A 17882-nucleotide genomic window follows, 5' to 3' on the forward strand; every position below is an offset into this window, starting at 1 on the left:
TTGACAAATCAGGCTCCCTGGACAATGAACAAAACCACAGGGAGGATTAAGAAGGCAGAAAGACAATAGGAAAGCGCAAAAACCTTTTACTACAGCAGCTTGTGGCAGTTGAAGCTTACTCTTGTATCCAGAGTATCAGAACTGCTGCACTTTTGAACACCTGAGCAAATAAGGAAAGGCAAGAGACCTGTTTTATGGTACTTTTGTCCAAGATTTAATACAGATAGCAGCAACTGACCTACAATCACTCCATAGAAGTTACAAAACTTAGCCCACACTGGCCATTTTTAAAATGAATTAAAAGTTTCAATTTTTTCATAACTACTGATTCTGATCTCCTTTCTCAGCCACATATGAGCTGTTCCTCTGGATTCTTAAAAGGGGAAACACAGAATCAAACCTCACACTCTGAACTTGTGTTGTTACACTGCCAATTTATCCTTTGGTGATTTTTCTGGCTGTTGCATTCCCAAGTGGCGAAGAAGTCACTGTATTTCACCACAGGGCTGTGGGGAACCCTGTGAAGAATGAGAAGGAACATCATAACCTCATGGTGAGATAAAGCGAGTACACACTCAACCAGCACACTTCTGTCTCTTGGCAAAATGTCTGATGAGATGGTGTCCAGGCTACAGGAGAATAGGGACTATGCAACCAACCTCTTTCATGCCTAGTCCCTTGCAGCGACTTTTTACCGCAGCAGGAGCCTAAGCGATTTGCCCTAATGCTCAGTGGCCTTTTATTGTACCGCTACACCCAGACAGAGCTCAGTTGGCAGCTCCTGCTTAAACAGGATTCTCTCTACAGCCACACACAGGCTTATAGCTGATATCAGTCACACTCAAGAACAGACCCATTGAAATGAAAAGGACCAACTTGAATCATAGTTAATTTCAACGGGTCTACTTTTCCTAAAACTCCATCAAACAGGAAGTTGCAGAGTAGCCTATTCTGTCTGTTCAGATGCATCTGGAGTTACTTGTTTGCTGTGGTGCACATACACATCCCAATTGCATTTCACACATTCATGTTCTCATTCCTTTAAATAAATGCTGCTTAATTAAGCCTTACAATAGCCTTCACCATCCTGCGGCCCTCCAAATGTTTCGGACCACAACTTCCATCACCCCTAGTCAAGCATCTAGAGGGCCCCAGGTTGGCAAATATGTGCTAAACATATTTATTGCTGCAGTGGGGGGGATAGTTAATTGACCAAGTTCTCCCCACCATCCCCAAACCTCTGCAGCTTTAATAATTTTTTTATCACAATTTTGAAGGATAGAGGGATAAAAGATACTTTAAAAAATATGTTCCTTAATTTCCATTAAAAATATATAGAGGTAGGATGAGTGAGAGGCATTATTTGGAGGGAAAGGGTTCTAGTCCTCCTTGATTTAAACCAGGCTGCCTGACCCTGGTGTCCTCCAGAAGTTACAGCTGGGAACTACAACTCCCATCATCCATGACTGCTGGCCACACTTGCTGGGGTGTGCTGATTGGAACTGGGAATCCAACATCTTCGGGCAGGAAGGCATGCCAGTTTGGGAAAGACCCAATCAGGCTATGTGTAACAGTGAACCCCAAGTTAAATCCCCTTTCAGACTTATACCAAAGCTGCAAACCTCGTCAAAAACTCTAGGGTAATGTTCCAGCCCATCAACAGGCAAATTATACACACACACACAACACTCCCCCGCTCCTTTAGGGACAGTGTTTTGTTCCTGGAAGGATGACTGTCAAGATTTAAGGGGCAAAGACATACAAATTCATGGCCTATTATAGCCAGTTTCCCTAAGCTCAATCTGACACCTAACTGCATTGTTACAGTCGAAGGTGGATCAGCTTTAGAGTCCCATATACAGAGAGGACCCCACCTTTTCTTCCATCCATAGGGAGAGCTGGTCATGCCACTGGTTACCTGCACACTGAATAACTTCAAGCTTCCCTAGGAAAATGCCCTTGCACAATTTGCAATGCTTTAGCCAACAGATGGAGAAAAGCACTCTGCTTCCCAATGACCCCATGAGCTGAAATTCCCAAAAAGACACCCGGGAGCAGGTACGGATGCCACAACAGCATTAGCCATCCTTAATTTCATACTGAGTGTCATAGTCTAGAGCAGTGTTTCTCAAATCTGTGTCCCCGGCTGATGTTGGACTACAACATCCATCATCCCCGTCCACTAGTTCCGCCAGCTGGGGATTATGGGAGTTGTAGTCCAACAACATCTGGGGACCTAAGTTTGAGAAACACTGGTCTAGAGGAATGTGGAGAGGAGAGGCAAAGTCACTCTTAGCAAATCCCAGCTGTTGAACGCTAATCCTTTATAGTCCATAGTTGTGGGCTTGTCTTACATCATGGGTGGGCAACCTGTGGATCTCCAGTTGTTACTGAGGCTTGAAGCAGCCACCATGGTGAACAGTCAGGGAGCTACAAACCAGGTGTGAAGAACTTTCAGCCCTCCAGTTGGTGCTGAACTACAACTCCCATCGGTGCCCAACAAGCAGGGCCAGTAGCCAGGGATGATGGGAGTTGTAGTTCAGCAACATCTGGAGGGCCAAAGGTTCCCTACACCTGATGTACTCCATCAATATCTGGTGGTCCAAAAGTTTGCCATCCTGGTCTTACACTTGTGATTTCTACCGAAAGCCAAGAGTGGTACCTGTTTCCTTGATGGCACATTGCGAGAGGAAATGTCTAAGGTGTGACCATAAAAAGCCAACAGCTCCTAAGAGCCCCACACAATATTTTTTAAAGTGCACACCCAGAGTTTTTCTTTCATTTAAAAAAAAAAGTTTTAAAAGTGCTTTGGAGAAAGAGAGGATAACAGATTTAAGAAACCCTTCACCATCCTCCTCTTTCTGGTTTAATGGCATTAAAAAAATAATCAAATATCCACCAAGTCCAACTTGGTCTGTACAGTCTTGCACCCCTTGGTGGAGTAGATCCGTTCGTCCTTTGGGAAGAAAGTCATCTCATCGGCCACCTTCTGTACCACTGACTCGTCGACAGGGTTGCCGCGGGAGACTATCTCTGCCCGGATACACATTTTCACATGCTTGTACTCCAGGGGAAGGAATGGCACGAAGTAATCAATGAGATTCCGGTCGATAAGACTGCTGTGCCAGAGGCCGCCTGGGGAAGGGCAAAATTGAGAAGGTGAGTGGATTTGGGAACTGGGAGATATTGTTGCCTCTGCATATTGTGATAACTTAGCTGTGAGTCCTTCCTTGCAGGGGGGCTGCACTAGAGCAGGGGTAGGCAACCTAAGGCAGGGGGGCTGCACTAGAGCAGGGGTAGGCAACCTAAGGCCCAATTGCCTTCTCAATCTGGCCCGTGGATAATCCAGGAATCAGCGTGTTTTTACATGAGTAGAATGTGTCCTTTTATTTAAAATGCATCTCTGGATTACTTGCGGGGCATAGGAATTCATTCATATTCCCCCCCCCCCAAAATATATTCTGGCCCACCACATGGTCTGAGGGACGGTAGACCGGCCCACGGCTGAAAAAGGTTGCTGACCCCTGGACTAGAGGACCCTCTGAGTCCCTTCCAACTCTCTATATTGTTATAAGAATTCTAAGGTCTCAAATATTAATTAAATGTTCATAAATGTACAAGGCAAACACATACATACTGTAAGTATATAAACCATGTGTCTGAAATAGTACAGAAGAGCAATCCTGAAGCCATTTTTACTCTCCCAAATTGACCTCAAATATTTCTCTGCAAGGAGGAAGGAAATGGGAAAGCCTTCCTATTGTCTTTTGCTTGCAAATCCTGTCTTAAGGACCTATTTGTGTATGAACAGGGTGTGCCTGTGACATGGGACTCAGGAACTAAACTATTAACCATAACAAAAGAATGGCCAGATTGCCCAGGTAATGCAATCAGTGACCATTATCAGGTATACTAGCAGACAGGATTACTGCTATAGACTGCCTCCTTTTGTAATGTATGCATGTTGGGGGCGGTGGTCTTGAGCTACAGGGTGGGCAATTTAAAAAATCTATATAAGGGCTTGCATACCATTGTTCAGGGTTCTCCTCCCTCCTGCATGTGGTGAGTGGGGACCCTATTGCAAGATGAGGTTTACTATCCGCTTTGCTTCTCAATATACTCTTGTTGGCTAATGGTTGACTACTTATTTGTTTTTTAAACTGAGAAGTATATAAATTCTAAAGAATACATCTAGCTCAGGATTGCCTACAATGACCGGCAGTGGCTCTCTAGGCAGGGGCAGCCACTGCGGTGCCCTCCATATGTTGTTGGACTTCAACTCTAATCGTGCCTGACCACTTCCTATGTAGGTTGCAGGGGCTGATGGGAGTTGGAGTCCGACAACAGACTAAAGGGCCACAGATGGGAGACAGAACTTTGAGTTAGGAAGAATTTAAATAAAAAAATTCCTTCCAGTAGCACCTTAAAGACCAACTAAGTTAGTTCTTGGTATGAGCTTTCGTGTGCATGCACACTTCTTCGAAAGCTCATACCAAGAACTAACTTAGTTGGTCTTTAAGGTGCTACTGGAAGGAATTTTTTTATTTTGACTATGGCAGACCAACACGGCTACCTATCTACTACTGGAAGAATTTAAAAATCTCTTGCTTGACCAGGAAGGGGGAGGGCAAAGAACAGCCAACGAAACTCACTGTTCTTGTTGTTGAAGACGCCCACGGATAACACAGGCTCCAGGTCCTTCAGCTGGATCTCCTCCCTGTCCCGCCCATTGTGCCAGAAATCTAAGGTCACTCTGGTGATGAGGTCTCCCCCAGCGTTACTGTCGGAAAAGCCAAAGGGGTGGGTGGGAGACATGTTAGGAATCCATATGCTTCATAACAGAGCCAGCAATACACATCCTGATTTTGTAAGAAGCCTATTTTACTTAAACTTTGGAACTCCCTGCCTATTGACATCAGTCAGATGCTTTTGGTGCATGCTAAAAACATTTTTTAAAAAATTTGGGCAATGTAGAATGTAGAATGTAGAATGCTGGTACACATAGCATTCTACCCCCACCCCCACTTGAGGAATGTATTAAAAAGTGGAGAAGAGGGAAAATGCTAGAAATCATTAGGAAAGGGTTTGAAAATAAAACCACCAGTATCGTAAAGCCACTAAATTAATTGGTGGTGCGACCCTACACGGAGTAGCGCCAACAGGTCTGGTTGCCTCGCTTCAAAAACGATACTGGAAAAGCTTCAGAAAACGGCAGCCAAAAGCGGATGGAGCGATTCTCCTATATAATGGATGCATTTGGGACGTTCTAGTTTAAGAGAAAAAGTCAGTAAGAGGTAACGTGACAGAGGTTTATAAAATTGTGCATGGCACAGAGAAAGGATATAAAACAGCTTTTCTCCCTTTCTCCTGACATTCAATCTTGTGGACATCCCATGAAGCTGAATGTCAGGAGATTCAGGACAGATAAAAAAAAGTCCTTCTTCATGCATAATTAAACCCAGGGAACTCACTCTCACAGGGGGTAGTGATGGCCACCAACTTGGACAGCTTTGAAACAGGATTAGGAGAAGGTAATGCTATTGATGGAGGGACGTGGGTGGCACTGTGGGTTAAACCACAGAGCCTAGGGCTTGCCGATCAGAAGGTCGGAGGTTCAAATCCCCGCGACGGGGTGAGCTCCCGTTGCTCGGTCCCTGCTCCTGCCAAACTAGCAGTTCAAAAGCACGTCAAAGTGCAAGTAGATAAATAGGTACCGCTCCGGCAGGAAGCTAAACGGCGTTTCCGTGCGCTGCTTTGGTTCACCAGAAGCGGCTTAGTCCTGCTGGCCACATGACCCGGAAGCTGTACGCCGGCTCCCTCGGCCAGTAAAGCGAGATGAGCGCCGCAACCCCAGAATCGGTCACAACTGGACTTAATGGGTCAGGGGTCCTTTTACCTTTACCTAATGCTATTGCTGGCTATGCTCTGCCTCCACTGTCAGAGGCAGAGTGCCTCTGAATGCCAGCTGCTGGAAACCAAAGGAGGGGAGAGTTGCTGTTGTACTCAGTTGCTTCTGAGCTTCCAGTTTAAAAGACTAGATGGGCCTCTGATGACCTGATCCAGTGGGACTTGTCTAATTTCAAATGGAAACCATCAAATGAAGGGCTTGTGGTTGCAGGCAAAGAGATTCCCAACCTGAGAAAAATGAAGATTGCCCTCCTGTAGGAGACACCGTCAATCTGCTCGTAGTAGTCAAGGAAAGGCTTGATGGCATCTATCAGTCCTGGGTGAAGCTTGTCCATCTCATCAAATATGAATACCGACTTGGCGCAAGCGCTGACGTTACCCCGAATCCACTTCTGCAATTGCTCCTGGACCAAAGCAGTAAGGAAGATAAAAGGTTGATCTTACAGTTCTTCAGCATTAACGCAATTATGGAGAATGATCTGATTTTAACTTTAAAAAACCTTGACACCCTACTTGAGTAATTGACCAATAAAACAAAGCAACAGTCAGACAGGGTGATCTTTAAATCTAAGAGAGTGGTGGAATTTTTGCCAGCTTAATGTAAACTGGTGTAAATTCCAAACTGCATTCAGGAGGAGGGCTACTGCTGGCCTGAACCTGGCAGAGGGCAAAAGCACCCTTTAGAAGAGAGCTTGACTTGCAACACATTTTTTTCACAGGATCACAGAACTGTAGAGTAACAACTTTAAAGTGGTTTGCAAAAAAGATAAAACCATAAAAACATGGGGAAATGCAATACATTATGATACACAATAAGTTAACTAAAATTAAAATCCACATCAACTTTCTAAGCATGTGAGCAGGTTTGGCCTAACAGGAATGTTTTTAGGAGGCACTGAAAAGAGTATAGTGAAGGTGCCTGCCTGATATCAAGAGGCAGGGATTTCCAAAGTGCAGGTGCTGCCCCACTAAATGATCAAGTTCTTTAAAATGTGGAATGAGTATTACATGGTACCTGTAGTAGTGCCAATCTGGCTGAACAAAGCAGTCACATGTGGGGTAAGGTGATGATGTAGATAAAGTGTTCCCAAACTGTAACACTTTGAACATGGCCCGGTAGCAAATGAGCGACCAGTGCAGATCTCTGAGCACATGTGTTATAATGCTGACGAGGCCTCACTCCTGTCAGCAATTGCGCTGCAGCATCCTGCACTAACTGAAGCTTCTGGGTCATGTGTGAGGGAAGTTCCACACAGGGCAAATTGATGTAATTCGGTCTTGAAGCAACCAACCCATGAACTACTGTAGCAAGGCTTTCCTGGTCCAGGGATGGCCGTAGCTGTTGAGCTGTCCACTGAAGTTTGCTGAGCCTCCAGTGACAGAACCGGATGCAGAAGTACCCCCAAACTGAAAACTTTCTCCGGGGGGGGGGGAAGCAACCCCATCCAGGGTAGGCAACTAACCAATTTCTCAAACATGGGGGCTTAACCACGGTCGTATAAGGCAGCTCCTTCCATTCCTAAAAAAGGAAGCAGCTCCACAAACTCTCAGCTTTCACTTTCCATTATTCTCCTGTATTAACTCCTTTTACTGGAAGGCAAATGACCACTACTGGTTTTTGAGAGTGATCAAAAGGCCATAGCAATAGGATCCAAAAAATCCAAAGTTTTCTTTTTCTGGGTGCTCCTTCTCCTGCCCTTCTAGAATATTGAAAGCATTTCCAAATGAAGAACAAAGTCTCTACGTGGCGCAAGTCCCAGAGACCTCAGTTTCCCTCTGCAAGCTAGGATTCCCCACAAGCTTACTGTTTAGCAAGCCGTTTACAACCCAGTGTTCCTGAGAACCTCTGCTTCATTTAGAGTAACTTTTAAGTTTCTAGAGCTCATGGATGCAAAAAGAAGCTTTAAAGAATGATCAGGAAAAAAGCTTTCAATTATTCAGGGGAATAGGGACCCTGGAAAAGGAAGACAGGTAGCAAACCCTTGGTCCATCTAGCTCAGTATTGTCAACAGGTATAGGCAGCCACACCAACAGGTTAAAGAACAGTTTTTATCCGTGGGCTGTTGGGCTGCTGAATGGAAAAAAAATAGTGGTGCAATTGACTTCTGACAAGCACACAGAGTGAGAACAAGACTGAGTGTATTGGGGGGGGGGCTTGTTTAATTTCACTGCACACAGGTGGTATAGTGACAATAAAGGGTTATTATTTATTTATTATATTATTAACACTGACTTGCAGTGGCTTTCCAGGGTTTCAGGCAAGGACATTCCTAGACCTGGAGATGCCATTGGGGATTGAACGCAGGACCTTCTGCATGCAAAACAGGTGTTGTCCCAGCGAGCCACAGCCCTCCCACTTAACATAAAGTAAAATTCTAGTCCTTACAGTTAATTAAAGAGCTGAATTCAATATTGCCAATATTGCCCAGTATTGTCAACACTAACTGGTAGTGGTTATCTAGTTAGTTGGGCAAGGGAGATACTGGGGGTTCTGCATGCAAAAAACTTAAGAATATAAGTGGAGTCTGCAGCATGAGGCCAGTGGCCCACCTAGTCCAGCCTCCTGTTCCCACCAGCTGCCTATTGGAGGTGCACCAGCAAGGTCTAACCACAACAGCAGCTCCTTGAAATTCCCAGCAGGTGGTATTTGGAGTGGAGGCAGCATGTGCTTCACCACTGAGTTTTACTATTCGGATATCTCAGTACTCTTGGCTATACTGTACTACAGCCTTCACTAACCCAATGATAGCCAAATGCTTTCAACTACAGCTCCCATCAGCTCCAGCTGAGATTGAGAGCTGCCTCACTTTGCCCACTCTGTAAAATGGAAACAAAATAAGCCTAGAATCAGCAACATAAAGCCTTGCAAAAACACTCAACCAATTACACCCTCACCTTATACATTGCAATCTGGTGGTCGTGGGGGAAATGCAGTGTAGAAAGGAAAAGGTGGACGTATTTGCTCTTCAGCCCGGCCTTGTGGATGTTTTCGGCAACAATCTGGCTGACAAAATTTTTGCCCGTCCCTGCCCAACCATGCAGGGAGAGTGCCAGGGGCTTCTTAGGGTTTGGGTTGTTGACGAAGCCGGTCACCGCCTTCAGGATCACGTCCTTCGCCAGGTGCTGTCCGAAAAGCTTATTGTCCAGATTCTGCCGGAGCGCTGCAAAGAGGCAAAGGTGGAGAGTGTTGATTTCAGAGAGGCACTCCTGCAACCCTCAGTGTGGGTCCAGGGATTAGAGTGCTGGGCTTGGGACCTGGGAGACCAGGATTCAAATTCCCACTTGGCCTTTGAAGCTCACCGGGGGACCTTGGGCCAGCCACAGCTTCTCAGTGTGACCTACCTCCCAGGGTTGTTGTGAGGATTGAATTAGGAAGGGAGAACTGTATATGCCACCTTGAGCTCCTTGGAGAAAAGGGTGGGATATAAATGCAATAAATAAATAAACCTTGGGCATTATCCAGCTACAGTTGGGAATATCCTTCAGAAATCCAGGAGTGCAGTGTAGATAATACTGTGCTAGATGGACTCTAAGGCAACTTCTTTCCTTAAACACACAGCACAACCAAATTGAACTCTATGGGGCCAAAACTACTTCACTCTCTCTCCCCTCCCCCAACAAAAAACTCCAACTTCCCTATAAGAGGGGGGGGTCCCCTCTAGGGGGGCACCCCTGCCTTATTTTTCGTCCTCTTTCCTTGCCTCTCTATGGTGGGGCTAGGGCTGCTACATCCCGCTTTTTGCCCCTCTATGGGGCCAGCCAGCCACCCTCCCTGCCTGCGGGTACCGGTGCTGTTGGGCCGCTCCTCCTCGCCGGGGCAGCACTCCACGAAGGCGCAGTAGAAGCGGGGCGAGGAGAGGTAACCGGTCAGAGCCGAGGCCGCCCCGATGGCGATGCCGGTGCTGATGGGCTCCAGACCCGCAGATCCAGGCGGCCCCAAGGCGGCCACCAGCAGCAGGAGCAGCACCGGCGGCGGCAAAAGCAGGCGGAATCGGAGCCGCTGCATGGTGGTGGACACCGCGCCGGCAAAAGGGCCAGCAATGCCCCGCGCTGGCGGCTACTTTTGCAAGTCCGACCGCCCACCTTCGCAAGCACGACGCGGGGACTACAATTCCCAGCAGCCCCCGCAAGGACCCCTTCCCTTTCCCGTAAGCCCCGGCGCCATCTTTGTTTGGGGCGGAGTTTCCATCCTAGCAACCGCTAAGCCAGTTTCATTGGCTGTTGCTAAGGGAGTTACTGAACAAGCACATGGATTGCTTTCGTGTGCGTTATATACATTATATAATTTAATAAAGCGCGCAAGCGCGCGCACGTGTAAGGTTGAAAGATATAAGCAGTGTAGTACAGTGGTTAGAGCTGTTAAAGTCGGGGCGGGGGGGTGTGACACCCCGGAAGTAGTGCCAAAGTCCCCAGCACAGCCTCGACCTAGAGTCAGGACGATGACCCTAACCCTACGCACAATCACGACCTAACCCCCCAAACCCCAAGACTCTCAACTATTAAATGCATGCTCAAATGAAATACTATTATATTATTTGCAGGGTGGCTTGAGCGCCGTCCTGCTGGGCAGACAATGGAAGGAGGTTCAAAAATAGGGTTACCAGACACCCCTGGTTCCTGGGGACAGTCCCCAGATTTGCAAATCTGTCCCCGGGAAACGTGGCAGCGGCAGCCTCAGCCTCAGCAGCCCGGAGCCAGCCTGGTAGCGCAGTTGGCTCTGGCTGGCTTCAGGAGCTGCCCGCTGCCGTGGCGCCCACCATATTTCCTCATCGCAACACATCATAGGAGGGCTTCCGGTGAGGAAAAATGGCAGGCGCCATGGTGGCAAGCAGCTCTTGAAGCCTGCCAGAGACAACTGCGCTACCAGGCTGGCTCCGGGCTGCTGACTGCCTCTGCCACCGCCACTGCCCAGGGGGAACCGGGGACATCTGGCGGTACAGATCTCCTGCCCCCTTCCCCCTTTGTTTTGACTGAACGGTGGAGGCTTGGGAGTCGTTGCCCAGTTTTTAAAAAAACTACGGGCATTTATGTTTCACAGGGTGCGAAAGAAGGGCTTTGCACCTTTATACAATATGCATGTGTGCTTGGGCCCAGCGTCTTTTGCCTCACCATCCCCACTACTGACTCCTGGTTGCTACTCAGCTTGAAAAAAGTGTCCCCGGATTCACTGAAAAAATTATGGTAACCATATCATAAAATTTATCTATTCTGGTTTCAATTGCCTAGAAGTGTTACAACATCCTACACACATTTGGCCCATGGAACTCATCAGGTGGCCTTGGGGTGGAGTAGCTGCCTCTCAGCCTGACCTACTTCACAGGGTGGTCCTGGGGTGTGCAATGAAGAGGAGGAGGTCCACATACAGCACCTTGAGCTCTCTGGGGGGGAAATGGGGTGTAAATGTAACAAAGGAATAAATAAACAATGTGTTGATAAACACACAGAGACATTTTAAGTAAATACCGGTATGTGTGATGGTTAAGGCATTATTAACATGCACATGTGTGTGCATCTCTGCATACTCTGTGTGTGAGTGAGAGACAGACAAGAGTGTAATTGCTTTCAAATGCTTTTAATTGTAATAGTTTTAGAAGGTTTTTGCTTTGGGTTTAAATTTCCTATCTGCTCGCCATTGTTGGGCTCCTGGGAGAGGAAGGGATATAAAATCAATCAATAAGTAAATGAAACACATGAGAAATAATGCTTTTTCTGGGGGTACTCAAGGGTACACAGCAGTGGTGCCTTTTTCTAGATGAAAAGCACTGGTGAAACAGAGAGAGGGAAGGGAGGGGGGGAAGAGAGAGAGAGAGAGAGAGAGAGAGAGAGAGAGAGAGAGAGAGAGAAATCTAATGTATTCTATTTGAATATATATGCCTGTGTATATTATATGTAGTATTTGTGTGTGTATATATTAAACATATATATAATTTGCTAATTTAAACGTTATTAGCATGCAGACCATATACAGTATAAACAGGATTGTATCCAAGCTCTCCCCAAAGCAGCCCCACTGAAATTAATGAAAATATTAATGTAATATTATTAATTATCATGTTTTTAGTGTTTCTTCTTTCATCTCACTGGGCCTGCTACCAAACCAGCTGGATAAAAGGTCCTGTTCTCCCCCCCAAGCACGTTTCACCCTTAAGCAGTGTGCAAATTCTGTCATCCAAAAGCAAATATTGAGAAAGCCCTAAGTAAACTCTACTGAGGAAGCTCTCCAAAACAGCAGGGGCATTTGACAACCTTCCAAAGAAATACTACACACAGAACATAAAACCTAACCTGAAATAAAACCACCTTTCTTCACTCAGCAGGGAGGAGGAAGATGGGGGCAAAGCAAGAATTAATTGCCTTGTACAGGCTCTGGCTCCATCAACATTTTGAGCTTTCAGCCACCATGGCTAACATTCCCACCATCAATCTCACATGAAGGAAAGAGTTATCAGGTTCTTTTCCCACTCTCATCATTACCAGAAGTCATGGACATCCAATAAAGTTGAATGTTGGAGGATCCAGGTCAGATAAAAGGAAAGACGTCTTCATGTTGCACAAACTATGGAAACTCGTTCCCATGAATATCCATTGATAGCCCTCTCCTCCTCCATGGATTTGTCCAATCCTCTTTCAAAGCCATCTGATTGGTGGCCATCACTGTTAAGTTGTGGGTGAACATATCAGACGACACAGCGATTCTTCAAACAGCTCTTGTTTATTCACAGGCCAGGACAGAACTGAACTGAAGGGTTCAGTCAGCCTGCTTATATAGAGCTCCAGTACAGTGTAACTGTAACAATTTTCTAAAACTATCCAATCACTGAACATCACTTTCGATCCCTTATTTGCATAACTACGGTATCTAAAGTATCCCCCTGCTGGCCCAGGGTGAGAACTTCAGTACACAACAAACACTACCTCCTGAGGATGGGAGTTCCATAGTTTTAACTCTACATCTGTCAGGGACTGGGCAGAGGAGGAATGGTGGAGACCGCCTCCCCAGCCTGAGCCTTCTAGAGGAGAAGAAGATAGTTCAGAATTACAACAGGGGTTTTAGCTCAGAGGCAGAAGAGGGGGAAAGCTGGGAAATAATGAGAGAGGAGGAGGAAGAGGAAGCACCAGGAGGGCAACAGCTGATGGGCACAGTGTCTTTAGAAAGCATTCCAGACCCACCTCCCTCCTAGAACCTGGCAAGCCTTGAAAGTAGGAGAGCAAAGAGCTCAGAAGCAGAAGGCCTTCAGAGCCACCTGTAGGGGAGATGATGATAATGACGAATAAGGAAGTGGGAGAAAGGGGGAGTGGAGAGTCATTCGGGACAATGCCATTATCCCAAGAGGCTATGTTCCAAGCCTCTCTCTGTAAACGTTGAATAAAAAGCAGGTGGTAATAACTTTTCCTTGTCTTATACGTTCCTGGCAACCGGCCGTGGGAGTTGCTTACTGCTACCTGACAGCACCACATGAAAAAGGACTTCACTTTCTCCACCCATTTGGCCCTCAACTAAACAAGGTTAGGAATATTCTGACATTTGCCACCAGGCCAGGTCTTGTGCAAGAAGAGCACAAAGGCGAAAGTCCATTCTGGCCCACATTGTCTCCTCCCCCCCCCCAAAAAAAATTCTTATCTTCCGGTCCTGACCAAAATGCCTTTGAGCAAAGAGCAATGCCCTCAGTGCCGTGAAGGGTCTGGGGTGGATAGAGATGGATTGGGGAGGGGGGTTGTGCTGTCTTCCAGCACTCTGGACAGCTCCCCATCTGTCACAATCTTTAGTGCATGTCCTGGGTCAGTACTGCGGAAAAGCTGCTTTGATGCCATCAGGACTGGACTTGGGCGGGGGGCACCCAACAGAATAAACAGGAAGGGTGGGGATGGGCCCAAAGGCAACAAGGGCCAACATACTACAATCTGAAGCATGCATTATAATCTGGGGGGGGGGTGCTGTAAAACTGCTGGGGAATGGTCATAGCTCGGTGGAGAAATATTGTGTTGCGTTCAGAAGGTCCCGGGTTCAGTCCCCACCATGGCTACTAGCTGTTGATAGCCTTCTCCTCCTACATGGATATGTCCAGTCCTATTTCACAGCCGTTAATCAAGTTGGTGGCCATCACTGCCTCCTGTGGAAACAAGTTCCATAGTTGGACTCTGCACTGCGTAAAGAAGTGCTTTCTCTTATCCGTCCTGAATCTCCCAACATTCTGCTTCATTAGATATCCACAAGTTCTACGAGAGACGGAGACAAACTTCTCCCCCCCCCACTTTCTCCATTACATGCCTAATTTAATAAACTTCTATCATATCACCTCTTACCCGTCTTTTCTTTACAGTCCCAAATCCTACAACCTTTCCTCACAGGGGAGTCATTCCATCTCCTTGATCATTTCAGTTGCCCATTTCTGAACTCTTTTCAACTTTGCAATAGCCTTTTTGAGATAAGGCAACCTGAACAATGCACAGTATTGTATCAATGCATTTTTATCAGTGGTTTTATGTTTAGTAATTCACTTAGGGTCTTTGAGTAACAAGTGAGTAATAATTATTATTATTGTATTGACGAACTCCAGAGTCAGGTAAAATTACGGTGGTACCTCGGGTTAAGAACTTAATTCGTTCTGGAGGTCCGTTCTTAAGCTGAAACTATTCTTAACCTGAAGCACCACTTTAGCTAATGGGGCTTCCCGCTGCCGTCACACGATTTCTGTTCTCATCCTGAAGCAAACTTCTTAACCCGAGGTACTATTTCTGGGTTAGCAGAGTCTGTAACCTGAAGCATCTGTAACCTGAAGCGTATGTAACCCGAGGTACCACTGTACCTAACTTTACCACTGTTTCTTCAGTCCTTAGCACACTTTTTTGGGTTTCCTTGGTTCTGGGAAACTAATTTGAGTAGGCTCTGCATTTCATGTTGCAAAGAAAGCTGATAGCTTGGAAATCAGATAGCATCACCCAGGCCAGGGATGCAAATCAGCGATCAGCTTACCTCTGGGCCATGCAAACTGGGATGCAGGTATACGAAGCAGCTGCCACCACCTATTTTTCTGTGTGTTGAATGGATGCTGTGCTAAAGAGCCAGGTAAGGGGGAGGGAGAAGATGCTGCAGAAGCAATCTGTGGAAGGGGCACCTTAAATGCTTAAGACTTCTTGGTGGAGGGTGGAATAATCTCAAAGCCAAGCCCCACAATGCCTGAAACCCTAGAGAGCCACTGCCAGTTGGTGTAGAGCATACTGAGCTAGGCAGACCAAGGGTCTGGCTCAGCATACAGCAGCTTTCCATGCCCCTTTTTAATTCTGCCCATGCACATTTATTAAGAACCATGGCAACTGGGATCATTCTTCTTTTAGAGGAAAGGCTGCAGCTCGGTATTGGAGCATCAGCTTTGGATGCAGAAGATCTTAGCTTCAGTCCCCAGCATCTCCAGGCAAGGCTGGGAATGTCCCCTGCCTGAAACCCTGGAAAGCTTCTTCTACCAGTCAGAGTAGACAACACTGAGCTAGGTGGACCAGCAATCCAACTTGATACAGTGGACGCTCGGGTTGCGAACGTGATCTGTGTGGGATGCAAGTTCACAACCTACAGCGATGCAACCCGCAGCGGTGCATCTGCGCACACACGGGTTGTGATTCAGTGCGTCTGCGCATGCACAAAGCGCGATTTAGCACTTCTGTGCATGCACGACCCTGAAACCCAGAAGTAACTTGTTCCGGTACTTCCAGGTTTCAGCAGGTCCGTAACCCCCCCAAAAAAACGCAACCTGAAGCATCTGTAACCCGAGTTATAACTGTATAAGGCAGCTTCTTACTTCCTCTGTTCTCACAAACACCTCCCCCCCCCTCTCTCTCTCTCTCTCGGCTTCTGCAGGTATCCAAAGTGAGTGGAGGCAGTGAGTGGAGGCTGCTCACCACTGTGACCCCAGCTTGACAGGACAGCCCTTTTCTGCCAGCATCGCAGCTAACCTCCTCCTCAGCAGAGCGAGGAATTCTGTCTTGTGGGTTTAATCAGCCTGCCTACTTGGGTTTCAGGAAAAGGGACAGCAACACACCAGGAGAAAGTAACCAGTTTCTGAACTGTGCACCCCAGCTCCAAATTGCTACCTTGCTCTGTGTGCCTGCTTCCCCTCAGGACAGCATCCAGGCTGTGGTGTCAATGCAGATTTGTGCTGCAAGGTGACCTGAGGGTCTTGAGCAAAAGAGGCAGGTGAGAAGGAAGAGGAGGACATCAATAATGACACGGGGGGGGGGGGCTTTGAAGAAGTGCCCCCATGCCTTTGATGCCACATGCCTGGTCTGGAATCATCTCCACACAGTCATGTAGGTTGGTGTGCATTCGCACGACCTTTCCGGGCCTGGAAGGAGACCTTAGAGTCATAGAATCATAGAATTGTAGAGTCTGAAGAGACCCCCAAAGGTCCTCTAGTCCAACTTTGTGCAAGGCAAGAATCACAACTAAAGAATCCCTGACAGATGGCCACCCAATCTCTGTTTCAAAACCTCCAGTGAAGGAGAGCCCACCATCTCCTGAGGGAGACTGTTCCATCATCAAATGGCTCTTACTACCAGAAAGTTCTTCCTGATGTTTGGTCGGAATCTACTTTCTTCTAACTTGAAGCTATTGGTTCAGATCCCACCCTCCAGAGGATGAGAAAACAAGCTTGCTCCATCTTCCATGCAACAGCCCTTTATATATTTGAAGGTGGCTATCCTATCTCCTCTCTGTCTCCTTTTTTCCAGGATAAACATCCCAAACGCCATCAACTGTTCCTCATAAGGCTTGGTTTCCAGACCCTTTCACATCTTGGTCACCCTCCTTTGCAACTCATTCCAGCTTGTCAATCTCCTTCATAAACTGAGGTGCCCAGAACTGGACACAGGACTCCAAGCGAAGTCTGACCAAGGCAGAATAGGGTGGTGCTATCACTTCCCTTGCTTAGGACTCTATACTTCTATTGACGCGGCATAAAATTGCACGAGCTTCTCTTGCCTGGACCCACATAACTGCAAAGGGAGCACTAGAGACTTGGTCCCAACTAGAGTCACCCCCCTGGGGAAGTTGCTCACTCACTTTATAGCCCCCTAGGACCTCGTGATGGGCAGTGCCATCTGCTCCCCCTTGGTAGAAGTCTGGGATGTGACCAGCAAGCTGACGGAGGCCTCTGATTCCTTGGAACTCTCCAGTTTCTCCAAGGCCCAACCTCGCAGTCACCACCCCACCTCTGAGGGGTTGCCCATTTCTTCATTCTCAGATGGCTGCAAAGAAGAAGAGGAGGTCCCAACTGTGACTGCATCTCCTCTGGATTCTGCATCCACTACAACAGTGGCGAAGATCAACATGACAGCCTAGGACGCAAGGGAGTAACCAAGAGCCCTGCAGCTTGACTGAATCAAAAGGGCATCTTTGATCTCATCCAGCATCCTCTTCTCACAGTTACCAACCAGATGCCTCAACGGGAAGCCCACAAGCAGGGCACAAGCACAAGAGCCCCCACCCCTCCTGCAGTTTCCAGCAGGTGGTATTCAGAAGCATTGCTGCCCCTGGCACAGTAGCCAGCAATAGGCATCTAGCTTGGTGGCCATCCAGATTGGTGGCCATTACTGCCTCCTGGGGGAGTGAGTGCCTCTACGCTGTGTGGAGGGCTTTTAAAAAACCTGTCCTGAATCTTCCAGCATTCCTCTGTATTGGATCTCCACCCATTCTAGTGTTATCAGAGAACGGGGAAAACAATTTCTCTATTCACTTTTCCCACGTCATGCATAATTTTATACACTTCTGTCATGTTGCCTTTTACTCGCCTTTGCTCTAAACTAAAAAGTCCCACATTCTGCTTCCTTTCCTCATAGGGAAGTCCCTCCACCCCCTTAATCACTTTGTTTGCCCTTTTCTGAACATTTTCCAGCTCTGCAATATCCTTTCAAAGACGAGGCGAACAGAAGCAGCAAGATTCAAACAGGGACTTATTGACGCGGAACTCACTCTATTAGATGCA

General features: G+C 47.1%; 1 protein-coding gene across 1 annotated transcript; it reads right to left on the reverse strand.

The window, feature by feature from the left end:
- Nucleotides 1–190: 190 nt before the first annotated feature.
- Nucleotides 191–10080, reverse strand: LOC310698269 (torsin-1B-like). Its single transcript, XM_083485311.1, has 5 exons — nucleotides 9694–10080; nucleotides 8803–9068; nucleotides 6136–6311; nucleotides 4653–4780; nucleotides 191–3135 (listed from the first exon to the last, which is right to left on the reverse strand). Exons 1-5 carry the CDS (start codon nucleotides 9911–9913, stop codon nucleotides 2888–2890), a joined length of 1038 nt encoding a protein of 345 aa, XP_083341437.1. The 5' UTR covers nucleotides 9914–10080; the 3' UTR covers nucleotides 191–2887.
- Nucleotides 10081–17882: the final 7802 nt, after the last annotated feature.

The sequence above is a fragment of the Podarcis liolepis genome (assembly GCF_965112155.1).
Source record: "Podarcis liolepis genome assembly, chromosome: Z".
Taxonomy (NCBI): Eukaryota; Metazoa; Chordata; class Lepidosauria; order Squamata; family Lacertidae; genus Podarcis; species Podarcis liolepis.

Bases quoted from the DNA above. Each gene is read 5' to 3' on its own strand.
- LOC310698269 (XM_083485311.1), bottom strand. From the start codon at position 9,913: ATGCAGCGGCTCCGATTCCGCCTGCTTTTGCCGCCGCCGGTGCTGCTC. The intron at 9,069-9,693 runs GTACCCGCAGGC...GCCTCTTTGCAG, and splicing joins GGAGCGGCCCAACAGCACCG to CGCTCCGGCAGAATCTGGAC. The intron at 3,136-4,652 runs GTGAGTTTCGTT...GCCCTTCCCCAG, and splicing joins CGTCTTCAACAACAAGAACA to GCGGCCTCTGGCACAGCAGT.